We start from the raw sequence: 22,315 nt of genomic DNA on the forward strand, positions 1-22,315 counted from the left end.
TGCCAGTGATTGCAGTCTGCTCTAGTTTTTGATTATATTAATAGATGAAAAAAGTTCTTATTTGCTGGAAACCTTCCATGCTACAAATCATGGCAAATAATAGTACTTCTCTCTTGGAAGGAGAAAAGGGTTTGAACTCTCCCTCTTTACACTTGCATTGTGTTGAAAGGGTTGTTTTTCACTTCCTGGAAGCCCAGGAGGTGAGCCCAGTCTTTTCAGCTTTCCTTCACAGAGTGCATTTAAAACTACTCCACTGAATGCTACTGATGACTCTTTGAGGATCATTTTTTCAGTTACATGCATATCCTGCTTTATAATAATTTCCAGACTGTAACTTTATGGTCCCTAACTCGGGAAAACAATCAGGCATCTTAGGAATGTGAAGCTGTATCAAGTGCTGGCCAGCTCCTCTTCCCTTACAGTAAATCATTAGCACTGGGGAGAGTTTCTGGGCTCTGCATGGTGCTCCTTGCCATTAGACTGTCTTCATAAATTCTTACCAGTAGTATTGGTTCAGCATTTTTCCTGGCATCTTAGCAGTATATGTGAGCATATCTGGTGGTCTGTAATTGCCTGCATTCTTTCCCAAGGTAAAGCCTACAATGATTGACCTTTTCATGTGCTCCTCATCCTGAGTTCTCTGAATTACCAGAGATGTTGCCAGTGACTCAATTTTGTGTGGTTCCTGGTACCCCAGAGTAAATTTAATCAGTTTGCTGATGGTAGTAAATCATATTTTAGAAAGTGGGTGGTTATTTCCAGTTTTAAAAATACTTCTGGAATAATGTACTAAAGGGTTTAGTGAAGTCATGCTGTGACATTACAGATGCATAAAGTGCAAGTGGCTGCCACCTTAGTGATTATTTTACATCCTCTTCAGAGCAGTAAAGTAGATCTGAAACCAATGGAACATGGAGGAAACACTGTTAGAGGATCATGTGCTTTAGTGGAGGTGCAATACCAACTCCAAGAGTTTTCCTCAGGAGCTGTTTCCATTTGCTTTCAAGGCACTTCTATTTTTCCACTCCCTAAGGTGTGTGACACCTGCAGTAACATCTGCACCATGTGCTGAGAGTGAGAGAATACCAGACCCTGGGCTGGGCTGCTTGTGGCACAGATGGATTTTTGTGCTTTACTTTTGAACAGGGGGAAACAGAATTGGCAAAGTACTTACAGAATAAGGAATTAAAAAATAAAAGGCAAGGTAATTGAAAACTTTTTGCAATGATCTAACTTATAAGAAGAAAGAGAAAGGATATTAGGAAACAGCCTATTTTTTATTACGTTTTAAACATTTCATGTTTTTACAAAAAATTTTCAATGGTGTCAATTTTATTTCATGTGTGAGCTCTACATTTTTTTTCCATCTCCTCCAAGAGTGATTTGTTTGAACCACATAGTTCAAAACTATGTCCTGTGGCAGCTTACATGTTTGAAGGACTGAGGGTACAGAAATAGCTGACTGATTTACTTCAAGGTCGTTTATCTTAATTGAAATCCATGTAAGTAAAGAGTTGAAAATGTCCTTGAGGAGCATAGAGAAATTTTGAAGACATAAACTGCTCCACTTTTCTTTTTTAAGTTGCACACTCCATGCATTTTACTGTTATTTAAGATAAAGATAATTTTTTTCTTTGTTCTGTGTTTAGTCTGTAAGTCATAATCCAGCAAGCCTGATCTTTCTTGCAGTTTTAGCTTTCCCTGCTTTTCTCCTGGGAATTAACCAGGACCGCCTGAAGGAAAAACTGACCAGCAGACAGATGGACAGCAAGTGGGGAGGCAAATCTGAGTCCATTAATGTCACACTAAATGTGGAACAAGCCTGCTACACCAGGGATGCCCTGGCCAAGGCCCTTCATTCCCGTGTTTTTGATTACTTGGTGGATGTAAGTTGGATTTGCTTGATTCTACTGAAGTATCCAAACAAGTTCAAGGGCACCAGGAATGTTCCTTGCAGCCCTTTTGTTGCCTGCATTTCTCTGCCCATGCCTGCCCAGTGCAGTGGGAGTGTGGCCATGGATACCAGACACAGGGCACTGCCTCTGACACCAGCTGTGCTTGCAGGCTCCTGCTGTGACTGTCCCTGGGGATCCTGATCTCCCTCCTGTCAGAATCCCCATTTCTGAGTGTGATTCCTCCTTCTCAGCAGGGCAGAATTGGCTGGTTGTGCTCCCCTGCTCTCTGCTCCCACTTCCTGCCAAGAGCCCCTTCAGCAGCAGGATTTGGCAGTGGAGCCAGGGGCCAAATTCCACTCTCCATGCTAAAATGCTCTCTTGTTCAGAGTCAGACCCTGGGCTGAGCTGGAGCCTGGGAGCCCTGGATGCTCCTGGTGCAGCAGGGATCTGCTCCCTGGGGATCTGCAGTGACCCAGAGCTCCCTCCCTGTCACCCATCCCTCTGTGCCTGTACCAGCACTGACCCGCACAGGAGGACACACGGAACACACAGTGAGGGGAAGAGATTCAGTGAACCCTCAGCAAAATTCATCAAATAGCAGAGTTAAAGCTGTTCTTTTTGTGTTGGCTTCTTTTATTTAACTGAGCTAATTACAATGAAAAGGAAAGATTTTTGTAGATAGTAGATCCAAAGGCTCACTGACCTGGAAAGCGGGATAACGTACTGTTCATTTCCTACCTGTAACACTTTATTAAAAAGTGAAAGCAAAAGAACATTTTCTGTATATTTGTATTCAATTCAAATATTTTTAAAGAATTTTATTATAAGTATTTAAGAATATTGGTGTATTTTAATTGTATAAACTACACTTTGTTTTATGTTTTGTTTCTCTTTTGTTAGTCTATTAATAAGGCTATGGAGAAGGACCATGAAGAATATAACATTGGTGTCCTTGATATTTATGGCTTTGAAATATTTCAGGTATGACAATGGAATACTTGGGGTTTGAGCACGTCTGACCTAGGAGAGCTTTTTTGTAATTTAGAGGGGAAAAAATTTAAACCAGAAAAAAAATCACAAATCCTACAGCCAGAATGAAAGCAAAAATTCCAACCCATCTTTCTGGACATTGTGATCTCACTAGTAATGTCTCACTTAATAAACATGAGGTATTGAAGAAACTTCAAAGAAATTAAGTCATTGTTCTTAAAAGGAAGATCTGAAATTCCACAAAATGTCTATAAAGTCAGCAACCCATCTGTCACTGACAGTGTTTCTTTGAAGCTTATTGCCAGAGTGAGAACTAAAAATCATTGTATATAATGCAGGAGACTAATTTTTACATTGCTTCCTTTTCTACAGAAAAATGGTTTTGAACAGTTCTGCATCAACTTTGTAAATGAAAAACTGCAGCAGATTTTTATTGAACTGACACTGAAGGCAGAGCAGGTAACCAGACTTTTTAAAAATTATTTTGGAATTCACAAATGAGCTATTCCTTTTTCAGCTGGTGGCAGAATCGAGGTGCCATCATCTGCAACAGTAGATCTACCTTGTTAAGCGAGATAAAGGGAAAGAAAACAACCTTTGCTGTTGGCTGACCCTAAAACTGTAAAGCACATCAGCTGCAGGCATTTGTTCTCTGCTGGGGTGGTGCAAAGCCAGTCCACCCCACGGTGTGCTGCTGCAGTCTCATGACTGTGCCCAGGCTGCTGCAGTCTGACTCATGGCAGGGATGAAAGCTGCAGCCTGGCTCCATCCCTGGGCTTCCCTTGAGCATGACACACATCTCACTGGGGATACTTCCCTTCATTTCCTCCACACCTTTTCTGGTTTTGAATATATATATTATATATATTTATATATGTACATATATATGTACATGTGTCTATATGTAAGAATGAAATAGATCAGAGAAATACAAAGGTACTTGTGAAGGTATTTGCAGTTCTCTGCTCACAGTCTTACTGCCAAAACTCACTTTTTTTGTTTCTGCATGGGAGAGCAGACAGGATGCAGCTGAGACAGGAGCCCTGTGTGCACTGTGAGCTCAGGGCTGGCACCAGCTTTGGGACAGAGTTTTCAGGAGTGCCCAGACACAATTGCCTTTGTGGGAGAGTAACCAGTCATGGCACTGGGTGCACAAGTGACCTGCAGAGTGTCTGCTGAGCCCTTGTATGTGCCACTGACTGGGTCAATTTAATCGAATTTTAATATGGATTTTCCCTCAGTCTTTCTTTAGGTGTCTTTTTAGATACAGCAGTTGCATACAGAAATAAAAAGCTGCATCTTCATTTCATGCACATTTCTAAATGTGTTGTCTGGGGGATATGATCTTCCATGTGCCTGTCACAATCTGAATTTTTTTAAAATAGATCAGGATGTGGATACTTAGGTGCACTGTCAAGATACTGTAAAAGTAATTTTGTTACTATTTGCAAAGTGCTTTGACAATAAATGCAGTTGAAATCTTCCTGGTGTTGTCAGTAACCACGGAAGGGCTGTGAATGACAAAGGAATGTGTGGGGAGAAGAGAGTAGGATTCCAATTCATCTTTTAGGCAGCAAAGAGCTGGATTTAACTATCACTAGGGTCATTTCTCCCACCTCCACCCAGTCATACATTTGGCAAGTCTTCCTGAACATGAGTAGTGCAGAGTTTGTGTCTGTGGAGTGTGTTGTAAATCTAGTGCTACATCTACAGTGCAAAAGAATGTTTGCATCTGTTTCTTTTTACTTAACAGGAAGAATATGTACAAGAAGGAATTAGATGGACACCAATAGAATACTTCAACAACAAAATAGTGTGTGACCTTATAGAGAACAAAGTGGTAAGTATTTAGAACAAGCAGGTGGAGAAAACAGCAAGAATTTTTTTCTCTTAAATATTTGGGTAGCTGCTTTTTCTCTAAAGAAGGTTCATAGGAAAATGCAAATACTGTTGTTGAGTTACTGAGTCATACTAAGTCTATATATAAATCTTACATAAGATGTCTTATAGGAGCCCTAAGATATGTCATGTAAGATATACCATCCAAAAAGAGAACTATACCATAGCATGATTGACATGCGACTAAAAAGACAAAATAATGGGAATAAATTTATATCCACTGAAATATATCATGACCATACTGACATACTATACATCAGCTAATGCTCTTTGTGTCCCTGGCAGATGGAATTCAGTCTGGGGAAGCTACAGCACCACCTTTCCTTCCAGATGCTGTTGCAAATCAAGCAGAAACAAGTGAAGAGACAGTATTGTAGATAATGGAAATTGTGTGGTTTTGCTCCACAGACCGTTCTGTAGTCTCAAGTCTTTATGTTCTGTTTTGGGATGACAACAAATGTTGAGTTGTGCTTTAGGTCAGAAGTAGGATGTTTCTCAGATAGTTCTTTATCCTCATGTAGGCCAGGACAGTTTTGAAAGACTGGAGTGGCTTGTGCTTAAATGCACATCAGATTTTCCCATTTTCTGTCTGTATGAGAATAGTTAGCAAGAGAATAAAATTTCCCTCCCAGTCTCAGGTTATTTAGCTCCAGGTTTGTCAAACTACAGCATGTCCATTTAAATACTTTCCTCAGACGTGGGTTTACTTTTCGGTGGAGTGAGGAAAGAAACTTTAAACAGATGTTGAGTGTTTTGATGTTTTTGTTAATGTGGTTTTTTTCAACAGTGACCACTGTTTCCTCCATCATTTCCTAGTGTCATCTCTCCTTGAACTATTTGCATATTGGTGTAAAATTAATCTCAGTTGATTGGAGGGAAATCTTTCCTGGCTGTGCTTTAGTGTTTTTGTAGCAAAGACAACTTTCTCTTTGGGGGAAAAACTGGCATCATAATTTTTTTCCCCTCCCTTGAGCTGCTGTTGTTGTTCCCCACCACATTAGAACCCCCCAGGGATTATGAGCATTTTGGATGATGTGTGTGCCACCATGCACGCTGTGGGAGAGGGGGCTGACCAGACACTGCTGCAGAAACTGCAGATGCAGATTGGCACTCATGAACATTTCAACAGCTGGAACCAGGGCTTCATCATCCATCATTATGCTGGAAAGGTAACGTGGAAAATCCTCGCTGAACTCTCTGTAATGTGTTTCTGAGAAGGAGAACAGTAATGAGGGGAAGGGGGAAGCCCTGCAGGGGGCTGGCTTGGTTTTACACAGCCAGATTCTCCCAGGAGACAGTGTCCCTTCACAGGGCAGGGAGCTTAGGACAGAAATGCCTTCACAAATGGCCCTTGCTGGAGAGAGGAGTCTGAGCCTTGCTGCTCTCAGAACCAGAACTTAAATGTAATAAATGAGTGCCCCATGACTTTCATTATTGTAATCTCATTTGTTTATTACAGTAGCAGTAAATTTAAAGAATTTAGATATGAACATGATATTAGGTGATGATATGCCAATAAAACTGGAAATATAATGTGCAGATCTATCTTGTTTGGATTTATTTCTCAGAGTATTCATTGTTTTTTGCAGTTAATAACAGTGAATCCTTGCTACACAAAAACTTTTCTTAGTAGAATTCAGTATTAAATTCTCTTGTCATGTTCCATTCACTAGTTCCATTAGTTTTTTAAAATTTGACTTTAAATGGAATTTATATTTAAGAATGAAGCTCCTTTGTTGTGAAAAAGTTTAATAATACATGCTAGAATTTAGTGCTCACTATAGTATCTAAGTTTTACCAGACTAACCAAAAAGTACAGAACAGCAACTGATGAGCACAGAATTAAAATTTTCTTTAATTATTGGGTTCTCAACTTACCACAAACAATCAATTTCCACCTTGGCCCAGGTATCTTATGATATGGATGGATTCTGCGAGAGAAATCGGGATGTTCTTTTCATGGACTTGATTGAACTCATGCAGAGCAGTGATTTGTACGTAAGCAAACCTTGCTTGGAGCAGGAATGCCGTGGTGGTTTGGAGGGCACAGAGGGCCACACTTCTCTGCTATGCACCTGCTGACCTCCTTTGTGTAACAGTGCCCATACCCAGTGCTGCAGGACAGCAGCAGCACTGCATTACCCTGACTTTGATTCTGCAGATTGGACCAAGGGAGGCACTGTCAGAACCAAATGTTGTAATGGCAGCCTTTGTTTTGGCCTCAAGCAAGGCCATCAGTGCTCTGGCTCCTCTCAGAACAGGCACTGTTTTGACAAAATAACTTTTTTGGTGATGTATTTTAATTAATTGATGCTTATTTTTTAAGAAGTGTGCATTTCTTCAAGTCGTCTAGATGTCTGGTGTCATGGCTTTCAATGCTCACCAAAATAGCAAAGGGTCTCTGTGAGGAATGAGGCTAATCTTAAAATAGATTTGATATAACTCAAGAGTAATAGAAATAGCTATTTATATTCTGCTCAACTATCAACTTTTACAGCATATTCCTTGACATGCCTGCATTGAATTGTCTTTCTATGCCAACTCTGTTTTATAAATTCTTTCCTAGGCCTTTTATAAAGGCTCTGTTCCCTGAAAATCTTCAAGTGGACAAGAAGGGCCGTCCTACCACTGCAGGCAGCAAAATCAAAGTATGTCTCTTTATGCCGTGTTGGTGTGTGTATATGTGGTTGTGTGTTTGTGTATGAATAGCTAAATGAGTTTTAAAAAGTATTTTCTTTTTTTACTGTCCTGATATTTTTAAAGATAGATGTTAGGAGTATCTTCATGGCAAAGTGATGCATTGTTTCAGCATTGTTAGAGTTGTTCTGCCCAGCATCGGTGTTCATTAGATTTTGCATCCTATAGCGGTGAATTTTCAAAAGGAGCAATTGATGGTTGTTGTGTGTGCATAATGAGTGAGCCACCTCACTCAGCCTCTGATGTCCTACACTAACTGCACATTACTGGTCTCTCTGCAGTGCAGAAATGCCTGACCCAGCACCCACCCAGTCAGCAGCAGTCTCTGCTGACCACAGAGTGCCTGGCCTAAGGCAGCGAGTGCTACAAGGCCAGGCTTTGGAGACTGATTGTAGGATACACACTTAGATTACACATGACTTGCAAACCAATATTTTACCAGCCTCTCTTCTCACATTTCACCCTGACAGGTTCACTTGATGCATTTGCTCCATATTTTTATATGGAACTTCTATATACTTATAGAAGTTTTAATGTATTACATTGCTGGAGATAATGGTGCCTTCTATTTACTGATAAGTTAATTATGAGGTGCAAATTATCCCAAGACACTTTGGTTGTTGGAGAAAGACCAAAGGCACTTGTATCTAACCAATGGAGTCATCAGCAGATGGTTGATAATTGTAGGATTCCCTCAGGATTTACCCTTTCAGCTCAGATGCTGTTGTTTTCCTGTGTTTACAGAAACAAGCCAATGACCTTGTTGGCACCCTGATGAAGTGCACACCCCACTACATCCGCTGCATCAAACCCAATGAGACAAAGAAGTCTCGGGACTGGGAGGAGAGCAGGTATGGAGCACAGAGTGTGTGTGTGAGGAGAGGCAGTGCTCATGGTCAGAAGAAGCCACAAAATTCCTAATTTGTCATTGTACAGACTACAAACAGAACTACATACTCTAAACCATCAGAAATGAAATCTGGCATGACCTCTCCTAAACTCTGAGGATAAGTGCTGGTCACTTGGTCTAAATCAGCACTTGGTGTGTGCAGCTCTTGGCTTTTCTCTTGCCAGTTATGAAAAACCAGCATTTGCATGAGTAACACAACCAGTATATTAAAGACTCAGTTTTCCATGTAAAATGTGCACACCAAATGTGTTATGATCACTTCTAACTTTGGCTTTATGCTTTGAAAATAGCTTCTATTAAGAAGCCAGAAAGGCAGTAGGAAATCTGTATCAAACCTGCCCAGCAGTCTCTATAACCAACAGTGGAGAAGGTTCCTGTTTTACTTGCATTTAATTAGCCAACTCTTTAAAAAGAATTGACCGGAATGTCACATCAGGTGATTATATAGACATTAAATAGATGTCTAAATGATGTTTTTGATTTATCACATCTGTTTTAAGGCATCTTTAACTACATGGTGCTTGTAGCACCTTCCTCTGGAAAAGATGCTGCTCTTTTTGCACTGGGGTAGGTGCTCAGTGGGATGTGTAAGCTGTGTGGGGCCCTAATGTAGGTAGCATTCATTACTATATACCAAGTACTTCTGAAAATGGTGAAATTGCTGATAAAGCAAGTGGTTATTTTTATCATGGTGAAACAGCTTGCAAAGTCTGATAAAAAGCATTCTTGGACAACCCCAGCAGAATTCCCTTCCTGCCTTTCCAGCAGACCAGCACAGTCACATGCAGATGGAGAGCACTTACAGAAGCTGTTGGGGCTGCACTCCAAAGTCTCACTGAGGGCTTGGCAGTAAATGTAGACCCACTTTAGCTTTTCCACCCTGAAAATCCTACTGTGCAGCACTTCATTTTCTGCTCTCACTGGGGACCAAAGGAGGAGACTAAGTGATCCTGGGAAAAGTATTTATAAAACTTATAGTTAAAAATCGAGGGGCTTTTAAAATCAATCATTTGCATATTGGGAAACAGGCCTGTTATTGTGGAAGGTGTTGCTAGGAAACCAGTGAAACAAATACAGTCCTAGTCCTGAGAAAAGGACAGCTTTCAGGAAACCCCTTCAGGAGCAAAAATGGGCAAGATTTCTTCTTGTTTTCCTGTAGTGAGGATGGTGTGTTACCCGTAGCTGCTGTATTTGCCAAGTGAAATACAAAGGATTGTATACTGTCAAGCTCAGACAGAAATGGAAAATGCTGCTTACAATGGTAATCCTTCATCCCTGTTTAAACATCCCAACATTCTTCAACTTCAATCTGTTATTGCCCACCTATTGTACTAGGACTTCACTGGGGCACTTAGTGGCAGGTCTGGGGAAGAGAAATTTATGTGCATGTGACAATTCAAAGTTAAACTTAATATTGTTGTTTCTCAAATTTACTGTGAAAAAGATTTGCGGGAACTAAAAAACACAATTGAGTTTATGTAATACTTTGCTGATTGGTGGATTTTAAATTTTTTTGTTTTATTTTCTTGTGTGGTCACATAATGCTGCATCATACACAGGCTGCCTTAGTCAGTGGAATGGGAGTAGCAATTTGCTTATTAGTAGCAGGTTTACTAGACCGTGAAAATGTAACTGAAAAAGGAAAAACCCTTTCACAGAGCTGCTCTTACTTCATGCTCACAGAAGCCGTGGAACTCCACCTTTCTGCTGCTGTTGAATAACTCCAGAATATTTAGCACTGAAACATGGCCTTGTGTAATACCTAAAGCTTGTATAATACCTTAGTTAGTCCAGAAATTGGGATGTTCTTGAAATGTGTTTTTGTTCAGGTCCTGGCACAACCACTTGGACTTGTATTCAAAACTGCTGCATTAGCTGAATTCCCAGACCCTGACCTGCTTGAGGTTGCTGCCTGAAGGGAGATTTTCAGTGTGTCTTTTCTCAGAAAGGAAAGGAAAAAACCAGAAAAATGTCTCAAATTCTCTGATGCTGGACACTGATGCTGGCAAGACAGTAAGAAAATGGGAGTAGTAGTGTGGCTCCAGTGCATTATTCCAGATGTGAACAGGAGGGAAAGCTATAAACAGGAAAATGTATTTTTGTCCACCACCTTTGTACTGTACCAGAATTCTTGGAGTGGATACAAAATATACTTGATTCCTTGAACACAGCAAGATTAAAATGTGTAGTAGTCTTTATTTTAAGCTAAAAGAGCAACATCACTCATCATTTAGTAAAATACCTCTCAAAAGTGATCTTCAAAAAGAAGAAATAACTGAAGAGATTTTGTCATTTGTGGCAAGGGATTTCAAAAGATTTTTCCCTTCCTACTATGAGTCATTTGAAAAAAGTCTCAACAAAAAAAAATTGAGTAGTACATTTTATATTCAAATTTAACTTTGCAAAATAGCTTGAGAAATAACATTAAATTAACTGTGAGTGTTCCAGGATTTGAAAAACCTTCTGTAAAATCAGAGAAATAGTAAGCAAAACAAAAAAATGGCTTATTACAGGCTCACTTTTTAAAAATTATATGTAAACAAATGGTCTTTTATATACTGTTTGTTAAATTTGCAGGACTAAAATCTTAAAAACTGTTATAGTTCAGACTGAAAGCTAAAGCTTTTATACTTTGCTCTGTAGAAGAACAGCAGCAGAGTGAAAAACAGACCTTGCTTCTTTCAGCATATGACTTAGATGAGAAAAGTAAGAAAATGCAAAGGAAATCAGCAACTGAAATTCTTCAAATCAAATTACCAAACATTAGGCAGTAGACTATGTAAGGATATGTAGACTAAGCAGGATATGTAAGAAGAAACATATAATCATAAATGTGTCAGGGGTGTAGAAGGAGGGAAAAGTGCAAAAGCTTTTTTGTTTTGCTGTTTTTCTGCTTAGCTTTTCATGGGCACATACTTGTTCTGATTAGAACCTGGCTGGAAGTGCTTGGTGTGAGGCGGCTCTGCTGATCTTGGGATAATGATGCTTCAGTTCCCACGTGCAGCAGAGTTTCTCCACAGCCATTAACACTTTCTGTGGGACTGGTACCAGCTCAGCTTTTGTTTGTAATTTAAAATGTGCCATGGATGAGTCATCTATTGCTGGTTGTAGCCAGTTTTGTGCCTATCCTCGAATCCTTCCTTTGCAGCATGGTAAAATTAGGAGGAATTCTGGCTTTTCATCAGTATGCTGACCTGGCTTTCTTCTTTCTGATTCTTTGTGTAGTGAAGGTTTGGCATCAGGGGCTTTTTCCAGCCATCACATTTGGTCTTCTCTCCATAACAACGAGGAAAAAAATGTTACTGTGTTGCTGTTTGAGCTATGTAAAGCATAGGAAAAACCTTCAGAAGAGAACACAAAACAATTTCCCAATCCCTTGGATACCAGCTGTGTAATTGTATCAGTAATAGTTACTTGGCCTTTTATGGATTTTATTATTTAAGAAATTTATACAGAAATTATTTTGGAGATAGGAAGTTAAACTAGGAACAAATTATAAAGTTAATTTGCTGCATACATTTCAGTGCTGTAGTCTACCTACCTGGAATATCTTCCCTTCCATGCAGTGTGCAGGGTAATGTGAAAATGAAACTCGTTTACCTGTGCATGAATTTTAGCAATCAACAGTTAAATGTGATTCAGATGTTTAAGAATGCCTCAATCCACAAATATGCTGAAATTAAATGGATTTTAAGGCTTGCATTGTTTTTGTCCCCAGGGTAAAACATCAAGTGGAATACTTGGGTCTGAAAGAAAATATTCGAGTCAGAAGAGCTGGCTACGCCTACAGACGGGTTTTCAAGAAGTTTCTGCAGAGGTAGGTAGCACTGTTTAGAAGAATTACTGTAAACAACAGCAGGGTTGTTTACATGATGAGGAGACAACCAAAAGGTTGCCAGTTTTGAAACCTTCCCAGTTCTCACTTAGCCATTTCTCCACATGTGCCTTGCTCAGTGATCTCCATTACACAGAAATTTCAAAGTGCTTCAAAGCCTGGCTTTGTGTCACTGAAAGTACTTCATCTTTTCTGTAAACTTGCCTAAAGTCTCAGTATTTGTAGTGCTATGAGAGGGTTCCACAAAGTTACAAAGAGTTCAAGGAACTGATGCAGTGCCTGAAATCTGAGTGTCCAGCTGCAAGCCTTTTTCTAAAATGTTACTGCTCCACTCTCCCCACAGCAGACAGAAGACAGGTAAAGAAATCCACATGTGCCATTCAACCACTGCAGTGTAAAGAGAACCTCAGCTTACAGAGCTTGTTATCCTTCCACTGGTGTTCTGACAGCTGGGAATGGGCACAGCTCAAACCTCTGCAGCTGCTCTCAGAATGAATGAGAGCGAGTCAGAGCTCTGGAAGATCAGTCCTGTTCTCGGTGTCTTAGCGCCAGCTGTTACCATGATTAACTACCTCCACTAGCTAATGAAATCCTCTTAAATAGGAGCAGTTTCAAGATTTATACAACATTCAGCTTCTGTTCTTCAGAAACTGGACACATGCAGCTAATAAGTGCCCAAGCAGGCTTTATGTGATAAATCAGCTTTTGCTGGAAGTTGTTGCATTGAATTTGAGAGTGTCAAACAAAACCCAATCAGTTTTTGCGAGGAGTGGAGTATAGTTAATCAGACAGCACAGAACAAAGCCATTAGTAATCCTTCATGATAGTACCGAGAATATTCTAGTAATGCAGTAACAGCCAGACCTAAAATCTCTGAAAGTATGGACTTCATTTTCATGGAACAATTATAAATTCCTTTTTCTTTATGACTTTCAAGCTTAGATGTATAAGCATGAACATGCTACAGGCTATGTTACTGAACACAGACTGTTGCTGAGACAAATAACAGATTTATACTGTGTGTTAAATCTAGCCTGCACACAGACTGTGAGGGCTGGGCAGGCTCTGAGAGTTCTGCACAGAGGAAAGCTACGTGGTACTTCTGGATCCACAGGCAACTGAAACTCCTCTTACAGAATTCATCCTTTTGTTTCAGATTAATTATCTTTGTTAAATGTAACATTTTGTTATGAGTAAAACTTTTCCTGCACCCTTTCCATTCACAGTTCCTAGCATCCAGAACAAGCTCTGTTCTGACCCCCAGAGTCAGTGTGAGTAAAATGGGGCTGAGACATGGGATGACAGGAAATGCATGCTTGTACACTTGTTTTCATTGGGCGTGCCTTGGCAGCTCCGTGCAAGTGGAGATTGCTGGGCTGAATAGACTTTTATGTACAAAATTTACATTTGCATGCAAAAAGCCACAGTCACTGAAAAGGCCTGTGTGTTCCCAAGCATAACCAATCTGAAAGCTGAGCTCCCACTCCCTGCTCAGCCATCAGACCTAACTGCTGACTGGGAGTTTGTAATACCTATCTGGGGACAGTCATGATTTAAAATTGTTTCAGAAGCATGTTAAGAACACACTTAGTACTTGTGCTGAAATCATCTGCAAGATCATATTACACAAGCTTAACAAACCTGGATTCATGGATAGTGACATGACTGTTTCATGGGGAGCATGCATGAGGACACTGAAGTGCCATTGCTGAACAGCAGTGAACAGTCAGAGTTGTCACATTGTCAACCTGTGAAATGCTTAAATAGCGCATGTTCTAGAATTATCTGTTTGTTCTGTCCTCTAGATTTGTCACAGAAGTAAAATGTATGAAGTTAATTTGATGAAAAAGGAGAATTTTAAATCTATTCTTTGTTCTCAAGAGTTCTACACATATAAAAGGTCTTGAATCACGTTTTCCCCTATGCCCTCCTTTGCAGCTCAGGAGATGTAGGAGAGAATTTGTAGCATGCTGAAATGTCATGTCACAGTCTCTTGTGTTGGTAGCAGTTTCAAACACCTTTATTCACCTCAGCTCCTTTACCTTCAGACTTGGTCACACCCACCTACACAGCTGCACTGTTGGCAGTACATGATGAGCCTGCAAAAGAGGCTGGTAAATAAATGAGCTGGGAGTTACTTTAAGTTACAACTCCTTACTGGGTTGCATCTATTTATCCCATAATACTGATAAATCACATAAATACGTAAATGTACACATTGTCTAAACACAGACTGTGTATAATACACTGCCATATTTAAGGTGGTGTAAGAGCTACTTCATTACACTGTCCAGCAGAGTACCTGAGCATTTGTTAACTGAGAGATTTGAACATCAGTGGTTTGAATCCTACTGAAGTACTCAGAAGTTACTTTCTTTTCATGCACCTTCTATTCAGAGGTGTTTGGGTTTTGTGATACGTTTCTTCTTAACTGTTTGCTATTTCTGTTTGTGTGGTATTGTTACTTAAATTGCATGATACTGTTCCTGCTTCTTGGCTGGATAACATTTTAGATATGATGATAACCAGTAATCAACATTCCTTTAATGTATTTTCCAACAGCTCCTTGTCTGGTTTTTGAGAGCATTTTATTAGGAGCTGCCTAAATCATCTTAAGAACTTGGGAATTACAACAAACTGACCTCCAGAGCTGATCACTTTTTTCATGGGTTGAATAGTTTTGCTAATAAGCATGATTTACTTTACATCACTTAAGTATGCCTAAGGCATTAAAAGGAAACTGTCAAGAGTAAAGAATATAAGACTTTGGGGAGAAATTTGTCTCAATATATTTAGCTGTTCTCCAGTCTTGTCAAAGGAACCCAGACAGCTGCTGCCAGAGAAGTTCCTTCCCCACAGACATGCTGGGGCAGCTAAAGCCCAGCAGTGCTCCTTTGGTGGGCAGTGGAACAAGGCAGCTTTGTAACTCCAGCCTGGCAGCTCCAAAAGCCCAAGTGAAGCCTGGAGAAGTGGGCAGTTTAAAAGGGGCTGCAGCCTGGCATTACTTCATTCTCAAGGCTTACAGAGGACACCATGAGAGAGAAGGCTCCGTGCTTTCTGTCAAAGTTAGGGCACTTCTCTGCTCCTTGGGGGCCCTCTGTGGGGTCAGTTCCCAGAGTGCCCTCAAGCACCAACATCACTGTGGCTTCCTTCTTGCACCAGCGGCCAAGCCAGAGGCTTCCTGGGATAGAGCCAGCCCTGGCTCCTTGCTAAATGCAGCCCAGCTGTTGAGCATGTCGTTAGGAGCACAAGCTGGTCACTTGCTCAGAAACAGAAAAGACCTTTGTAAGAATAAGAGTGAGAAGGCTTGAGTGAGAATTTGGACATGTGCTTGGGAACCAGCTCAGAGTACCAAGGATGTAGCTACTCAAACCTGGGCCATAGGTCATTGTTGGTGAATAACCTCACCCTGGACTTAAGCAGATTCCAGCAGAACTTTGTGCAGTGAACTGCTGCAGTTACCAGACAGAACTTAGCATCTGGAAGTGGGAGACTCCAGGGTACTGTTGTCCTTCTCAGTTGTTTGGTCTCACTAAACAAGAAACATCTTAATACTGTGCATCTGCACACACACCAAGCTCTGAGCCTGCTGCCATTGTCACCCTCCCCCAGGGTAGTGCTGGCCAAGAGTCAGTGGTGTTCTGCTGCTGCTGTTTGACCCCAGGTTTTAATCTCTTCTCATTGGTGGTTTAAGGTATGCCATTCTCACCAAAGCAACCTGGCCCTCATGGAAAGGAGAAGAGAAACAAGGAGTCCTCCACTTGCTTCAGTCAGTCAACATGGATCCTGACCAGTACCAGCTCGGGAAGTCCAAAGTCTTCATCAAAGCTCCAGAGTCTGTAAGTGTGCCAGAACACAATTCTTTAATTATGCAGCTATTTGCTGAAATTAAAGTCCTGCCTGCTCAAGTTGAGCATGATACCTGCTGAGGTGTGGGAAGTGTAAAAATCTCAGACAAGCTGAGCCTGTCTATCACAGAGCCTCTGTAAAGGGCACACTACATAAAGTCACTGCAGGGGTTTGGCACTTAATAGAAAGAGAATTAAATACATCAAGAAGAAAAATAGGTTATGAAGATGCTTTGGTATCAAGAACATTGGTCCTCTTCTCATAACAAGAACTGTTGATGAAGGTAGAATAATCCCCAGGGACGGTAAGGACAGTAAATCAGTGTTCCAGAATGACTGCAATTTGAAATCCTAAAGGGAACATTAGGGAGGCATCACAAGGCTGGTTTTATCCTGTGCCTACTAAGTTAGGCAAAATCTGTTGGAAAAAAGTTTTCTTACTTTGCTGTTCAGGAAGGTTGTTAAGGAAAATCTGTGTTCTACTCACCCTCCCGGATTCCTGGTGCATCAGGAGCCATGGGCCTTAGTTTGTGTAGCACATCTTGCAGCTGAGCATCGATTTCTTGGTGTCTGAAGTTACATGCTAAAACAAAAGCTGAACACTTCTATAGCTACCATTTGCTGTTCTAGGAACATATATTTTTCTAATAATTCAGGCAATGACGCTGCTGTGCCCAATCACATGGGAAGGTATTTGTTAAAGGCAAAAGAAGAATGTTTCTCCAAGGCATTATAGAAATTTTGTTGTTTCTACCATAAAAAGGGTAAGATATTGTTCAGGAATAATGGGATTTACATTCCTGCCTACATCTGAGAGACATGTTCATACACCACAGCATGTAGTGCTTGAGGTGTTGGTTATTACAGTTCTTCAGGTGGCATATTGGCAGAGCAGGAAACTATTATGGGATTGATCCTACTTGGTCATGGCAACAACAGCCAGCCAGTTCTGAGGGAGTGTGAGCTTTACCTGCTTCCTGTGGAGCACAGCTGTGATTTCTTTCTGGAGATTATTGGGAGTTTTGTCTTACAAAGTTGGTGTGATTTCCTGGTGTCTGTCCTGTCCAATAGCCCGGTGGCAATGCTGCCATGGGATTGATGGATCCAGTTTCCCTTCAGTCATAAATGATCTGTAAGCCAGCCTGAGTTGCTGCTGGCTCTTTGGAGAGGAGGACGTTGCTGCCCAGTAGAAGCATCTTCCCATCCCAGTGCATTTTTGTGATGCTAGGTCCTGCTTGCATGGATATTCACTTAATGGTGTATCTGTGAGTTTTACTGAGGGGCAATTCTGCAGGTTAGGACAGCATGAAGTTGACTGGAAATTTTTTGGGGGTTGTGTTTCAATTTTAATTTTAATTAATACTTTTAATTACTAGATATGTTTGGTTTTTTTTTTTAATGCCATAAAGTCTCTTTTTAAGTAAGTACTAAAATGAGTCTGGGCTTTTTTATTTTATGTTAAAAATATTTTTAAGAACTGAATATTTTAAAGAGGGATTTATCTTTTATTAAGAAAGACAATCATCTTTCATCTTATATTACTAAAATATTGGCTAGGTTCATATTGCTTCTGAGAAAAATAATCTTTTAGATGGTAAATGAAATTTTTTCTTTCTTCCACCAAAAACAGCACTTGTTGGGGTTAAAGATGAAAAATACTTGATTTGCTTGAGAGTGTAGGGGAGGCTTTATAATACATATTTTAGGAAAGGGTTTATGTAGTATCTTTATTTCTATAGTTCAAGAACTGTATTTTAGCTCAGTGATTTAATTGAACTTCCTTAATGGTGACCTTCAGCTGCAGATGATAGATTATTTTGCCCTGAGATTTTGCAATTAACATTATTGTTAGAGAAATAACTGGTGAGTATTCATCAATATTGGTCACTGTAACCTGAATTTGGTGAGGTCAGTCATGCTCCTGCTGCAGCTGAGGATGTTTTTGCATCAGGAGCTCTCATGCCTGTGCTGAAACCCCAGCCAGTGCTTGTGTTCAGGAAGAGATTTAAAAAAAATTTAAATAAGTTTGCTGTAGATGGAGAATTGCCAACTGTGAAATAAGGTTTTATGGGTGGCAGAAAGGCTTCATTATTTACATTTCCATCACACACCTGAATAAATAACTCTGTACAGGAGCAAGTGAGGTTTTGTGGAAATGGTTTGCATCAGATCGAGTTTCCTTTTTCAGATCAATATGAACAACTGATTTTCTAGGTTTGCATGGTTTAGAGCAACAAAGTAAAAAAAAAAAATCCTAAAGCCCAGGTTTGCTTCTCCATATACCCATTTTTGCTAATTACTCCTGTGAATGTTTAACATACAATGCAGGGAAATAATAAGCAACAGTCATGTCAGTGGACTGACTGAATGCTGCAATTTAGCCAAATGCTTGTGCCCCTGATAAGAAAAAAATCCTATTTCACTGGAGTATGTAAAAGGCTGTAGTGAATATGCTGTATCCTACAATATGAAGTTGTTTAAAATGCATTAAATTTACATGTCTTTTAATGAGACCTGGGATTCTCAAAAAAGGAGATCCACACTCCATTCTGTTTTAATAAAATAGTATTTTCTCTTGATTTCTGATATTTTAGACCTAAAAACCTTACCATGTCATTCTTGTGAGTTGTAAGGTCATAGTTACAAGTCCTGCAGCCAGCCGACAACCTTCAGTGGTGAGAAAGAATGGAGCCAGTGGACAGGAGGGTCTGAAATTCAGCCAGGGAAGAAAGTTGCTCGTGAACAGTTGTGTTACACATGGCACAGATCCCCACAGGCATGGTAACATTCTGACAAGAGAAGTAGGAATTTTGGAGAATGTGTGGGTGGAGGCTGAAGAAATGGCCAGTAGAAAACCTTGCATTGCACCAGTAGAGTATTTCAGGGAGAATCCGTATTCCTCTTCCTTCATCATTGGATGTGGAACTTAATGGGTAAACTGGTAAGAGCCACAGCCACTCAAGCACCAGAGATCTCTTCCAGAAAGGCTTCCTTAGCATTCCAGTCTCAGATACCACAGCTGTGGAAGAGGAACCAGCTTGGATCTAGAGTGAAATGCACTGGAGAGTTGTCAGAAGTAAAATGCAGCTTTTTCTTGAACTTTGCGTGTAAAATGTCTGCCCCCCCCACTGTCTCTTTGTACAGCTGTTCCTGTTGGAAGAGATGAGAGAGAGGAAGTATGATGGATATGCCAGGGCCATCCAGAAGGCCTGGAGGAAGTATGCAGCCAGGAAAAAATACGTGCAGATGAGAGAAGAAGGTAGGTCAGAACTTCTGGTGGCAGGGACTGCACACACACATGGTTGCAGGAACAGAAGGAGGGGCACAAAGGCGGGGAAATCCCTCTCTGTAGGCAAAAGTTGCATTGCAGGTAATTGTCTGAGTGATTGCACTTTGTTGGAGCCCTGCAGTACCACTGAGGATGTTGACTGCTCTGCATGCTTGGACTGGGCAGTGTTTTGCTCTGAAATCAGAGCCAGACTGAGCAGGACAGACAGGGGAGGCAAAAAAAGAAAACTTCCCACAGTTACACAGGATCTCAGTAATCTGTAGGTGATAAGATCAATCCATGGACTCTCCTGGGACTTAGTTGTGTGTGACCTGGGCTGTGTGGATGAACATGCTGGGTTTGGAAGGGTTAATCTTTAATTTATAGCACTGTGAGAGATTTCTTAGTTCCAGAAGTGCTCCTAATTAACCAGAACTACACTTGCCATCAGTGTATTTCATTAGGAATGGGTTTAATGATCACACACATCCTTACCTAAAGGATTAGAGGCAGTGCTTCACTGTTTTTTCCATATTACAAACAATGTGGTTCTCACTTCCCAAGAAATTCTGTGTGAAACAGTTGGCTCTTGGAGAGCATGAGTTTAGGAAACCTGGTAGATGCTATTAATCAGTGTTTATGTTTTGTATTTAAGCATCAGATTTGTTGCTGAGCAAGAAGGAGAGAAGACGGAACAGCATTAACAGGAATTTTGTGGGAGACTACATCGGCATGGAGGAGCACCCCGAGCTGCGCCAGTTCGTGGGCAAGAGGGAGAAGATCGATTTTGCAGACACTGTAACTAAATATGACAGAAGGTTTAAGGTGGGTGGAACAGCAACATCCCCTGAAGACCAGTTCTGCTGTGAGTCAGACTTGTCTTCACCATCTCGTGCCAGGAACTGCCCAGCTCAGGGCCACACCAGGCAGGACACAGCTGAGTGTTTCCAGTGCCCAGGACACAGCTGAGTGTTTCCAATGCCCAACTCACAGCTGAGTGTTTCCAGTGCCCAGGACACAGCTGAGTGTTTCCAGTGCCCAGGACACAGCTGAGTGTTTCCAGTGCCCAGGACACAGCTGAGTGTTTCCAGTGCCCAGGACACAGCTGTGTGTTTCCAGTGCCCAGGACACAGCTGAGTGTTTCCAATGCCCAGGACACAGCTGAGTGTTTCCAATGCCCAGCTCACAGCTGTGTGTTTCCAGTGCCCAGGACACAGCTGTGTGTTTCCAATGCCCAGGACACAGCTGAGTGTTTCCAGTGCCCAGCTCACAGCTGTGTGTTTCCAGTGCCCAGGACACAGCTGTGTGTTTCCAGTGCCCAGGACACAGCTGTGTGTTTCCAGTGCCCAGGACACAGCTGTGTGTTTCCAGTGCCCAGGACACAGCTGAGTGTTTCCAGTGCCCAGGACACAGCTGTGTGTTTCCAATGCCCAGCTCACAGCTGTGTGTTTCCAATGTTGTGTTTCAGAGTGTGAAGCGAGATCTCGTCCTCACTCCCAAGTGCATTTACCTGATCGGGCGGGAGAAGATAAAGCAGGGCCCAGAGAAGGGCCAGGTGAAGGAGGTCTTGAAGCGAAGGATGGAAGTGGAGAGAATTCTTTCTGTTTCTTTAAGGTCAGTACCTGCAATATATTTTTTCCATTAATAGAGCAATTTGATTGATGAAGTGGGAATTGTAAGCTTTCTTTTTGAATTTGCTTGCTTTGGGTTTCAGACTTGCTTCAATAACCTTCAAATTTGCAATTTATCCCTAGTCAAAAATCTGCCATTATTGAAGAGAAGGATTTTAAATGTAATTTTAATAGCACCATTTAATTTTAAATGGTTTTTTTGCTAACAGTAATTACTGTAAAATTACTAAGTAGTATTCCTGTCTCTCAAAAGGGATTGTTTCAGCTATTCTGTTATCAACTCCTGAAAAAAATCAAACCTGTTCTCAGAATGCAAGGCTCTGTAATTAATGCTGCTTGGACTTTGTTATGTTTTTAAAAATTAACCATGAGTACTCTGCAAATGTCATTATAATGCTGGCTGTGTTTGCTGATGACATTTTAAACTGGGTGGTGTATGCTCTGATTTCCTTGCAGCACCATGCAGGATGACATTTTCATTCTACATGAACAGGAATACGACAGTTTGCTCGAATCAGTCTTCAAAACAGAGTTTTTAAGCCTCTTATCGAAACGATACGAAGAGAAAACGCAACAAAAACTACCTCTGAAATTTAGCAATACGTGAGTTCTGGCTTTTCTCAGTGGGCATTTAGGGATAAATGGTTTGTTCTTGATGCCAAGGCAAATGATTGAGTGTAAGTTGTACTTTATTTGCAATACTAGGAGGTAGCACAGTGTAAAACCCTGCATGTGCAGGGATTCCAGACTTTGTGCTTGCCTTGTCAGAGGAACAGGTTAGGATTTACCAGGGCCACTTGACACTTCCCACTGTGTGTGTGCATGGAGAGCTGCCTTTGTTCTCCTGACAGGGAGGGCAGGGCCTCTGCTCAGCTGCTGCTGGCTCCTGGCAGGAGCAAGGAGCATCCTCTTCCTTCACCTTCACCTAGGAGTGCAGACATCTCAGTGAAGAGTTTGAAAGAATTCTGGGCACATAATGTATCAGTCTGAAATGCTGAAGTTTGTTGTGGGTGCCAGGGACTGCATGGTGAAAGAATAATTCTAAGGAGGCCTCACTTAAGTAAATGATATTGGGAATATTGTTTAGAAACAAGTGTGAAAACCTAGAGCACGTCTGACGTGCACTTTGGCTGTGAGGACATCCTGGAAACAGTCCCAGCAAACATGTGCTTTTGTTAATACTTCCACCCATTGAGGAGATCAGCAACAGCAGGCCTTGGATTTGTATGTTTATTTTATTGCCTTCAAAAGGTGGAGGAATTATGAGAAGCAACAGGAGCTCACTAATTTTGTTTGGAAAGGGTGTAGAAAGAGAATTGAAGTGAGGAACATAACTCTAGCA

The 22,315-nt window shown here is 41.0% G+C and overlaps 1 protein-coding gene across 1 annotated transcript in view; it reads left to right on the forward strand.

Moving 5' to 3' along the window:
• Positions 1 to 22,315, forward strand: part of MYO1E (myosin IE) — a 76,941-nt gene that overhangs the window by 46,623 nt on the left and 8,003 nt on the right. Inside the window, 14 exon segments of the mRNA XM_036389366.2 lie at positions 1,690 to 1,886; positions 2,796 to 2,876; positions 3,258 to 3,344; positions 4,639 to 4,725; positions 5,786 to 5,953; positions 6,693 to 6,778; positions 7,351 to 7,432; positions 8,226 to 8,332; positions 12,110 to 12,208; positions 15,921 to 16,065; positions 19,219 to 19,333; positions 19,998 to 20,167; positions 20,811 to 20,956; positions 21,430 to 21,576. Coding sequence (XP_036245259.2) covers positions 1,690 to 1,886; positions 2,796 to 2,876; positions 3,258 to 3,344; positions 4,639 to 4,725; positions 5,786 to 5,953; positions 6,693 to 6,778; positions 7,351 to 7,432; positions 8,226 to 8,332; positions 12,110 to 12,208; positions 15,921 to 16,065; positions 19,219 to 19,333; positions 19,998 to 20,167; positions 20,811 to 20,956; positions 21,430 to 21,576 — 1,717 coding nt within the window.

This window comes from Molothrus ater, chromosome 13 (genome assembly GCF_012460135.2).
Source record: "Molothrus ater isolate BHLD 08-10-18 breed brown headed cowbird chromosome 13, BPBGC_Mater_1.1, whole genome shotgun sequence".
NCBI classification, from domain to species: domain Eukaryota; kingdom Metazoa; phylum Chordata; class Aves; order Passeriformes; family Icteridae; genus Molothrus; species Molothrus ater.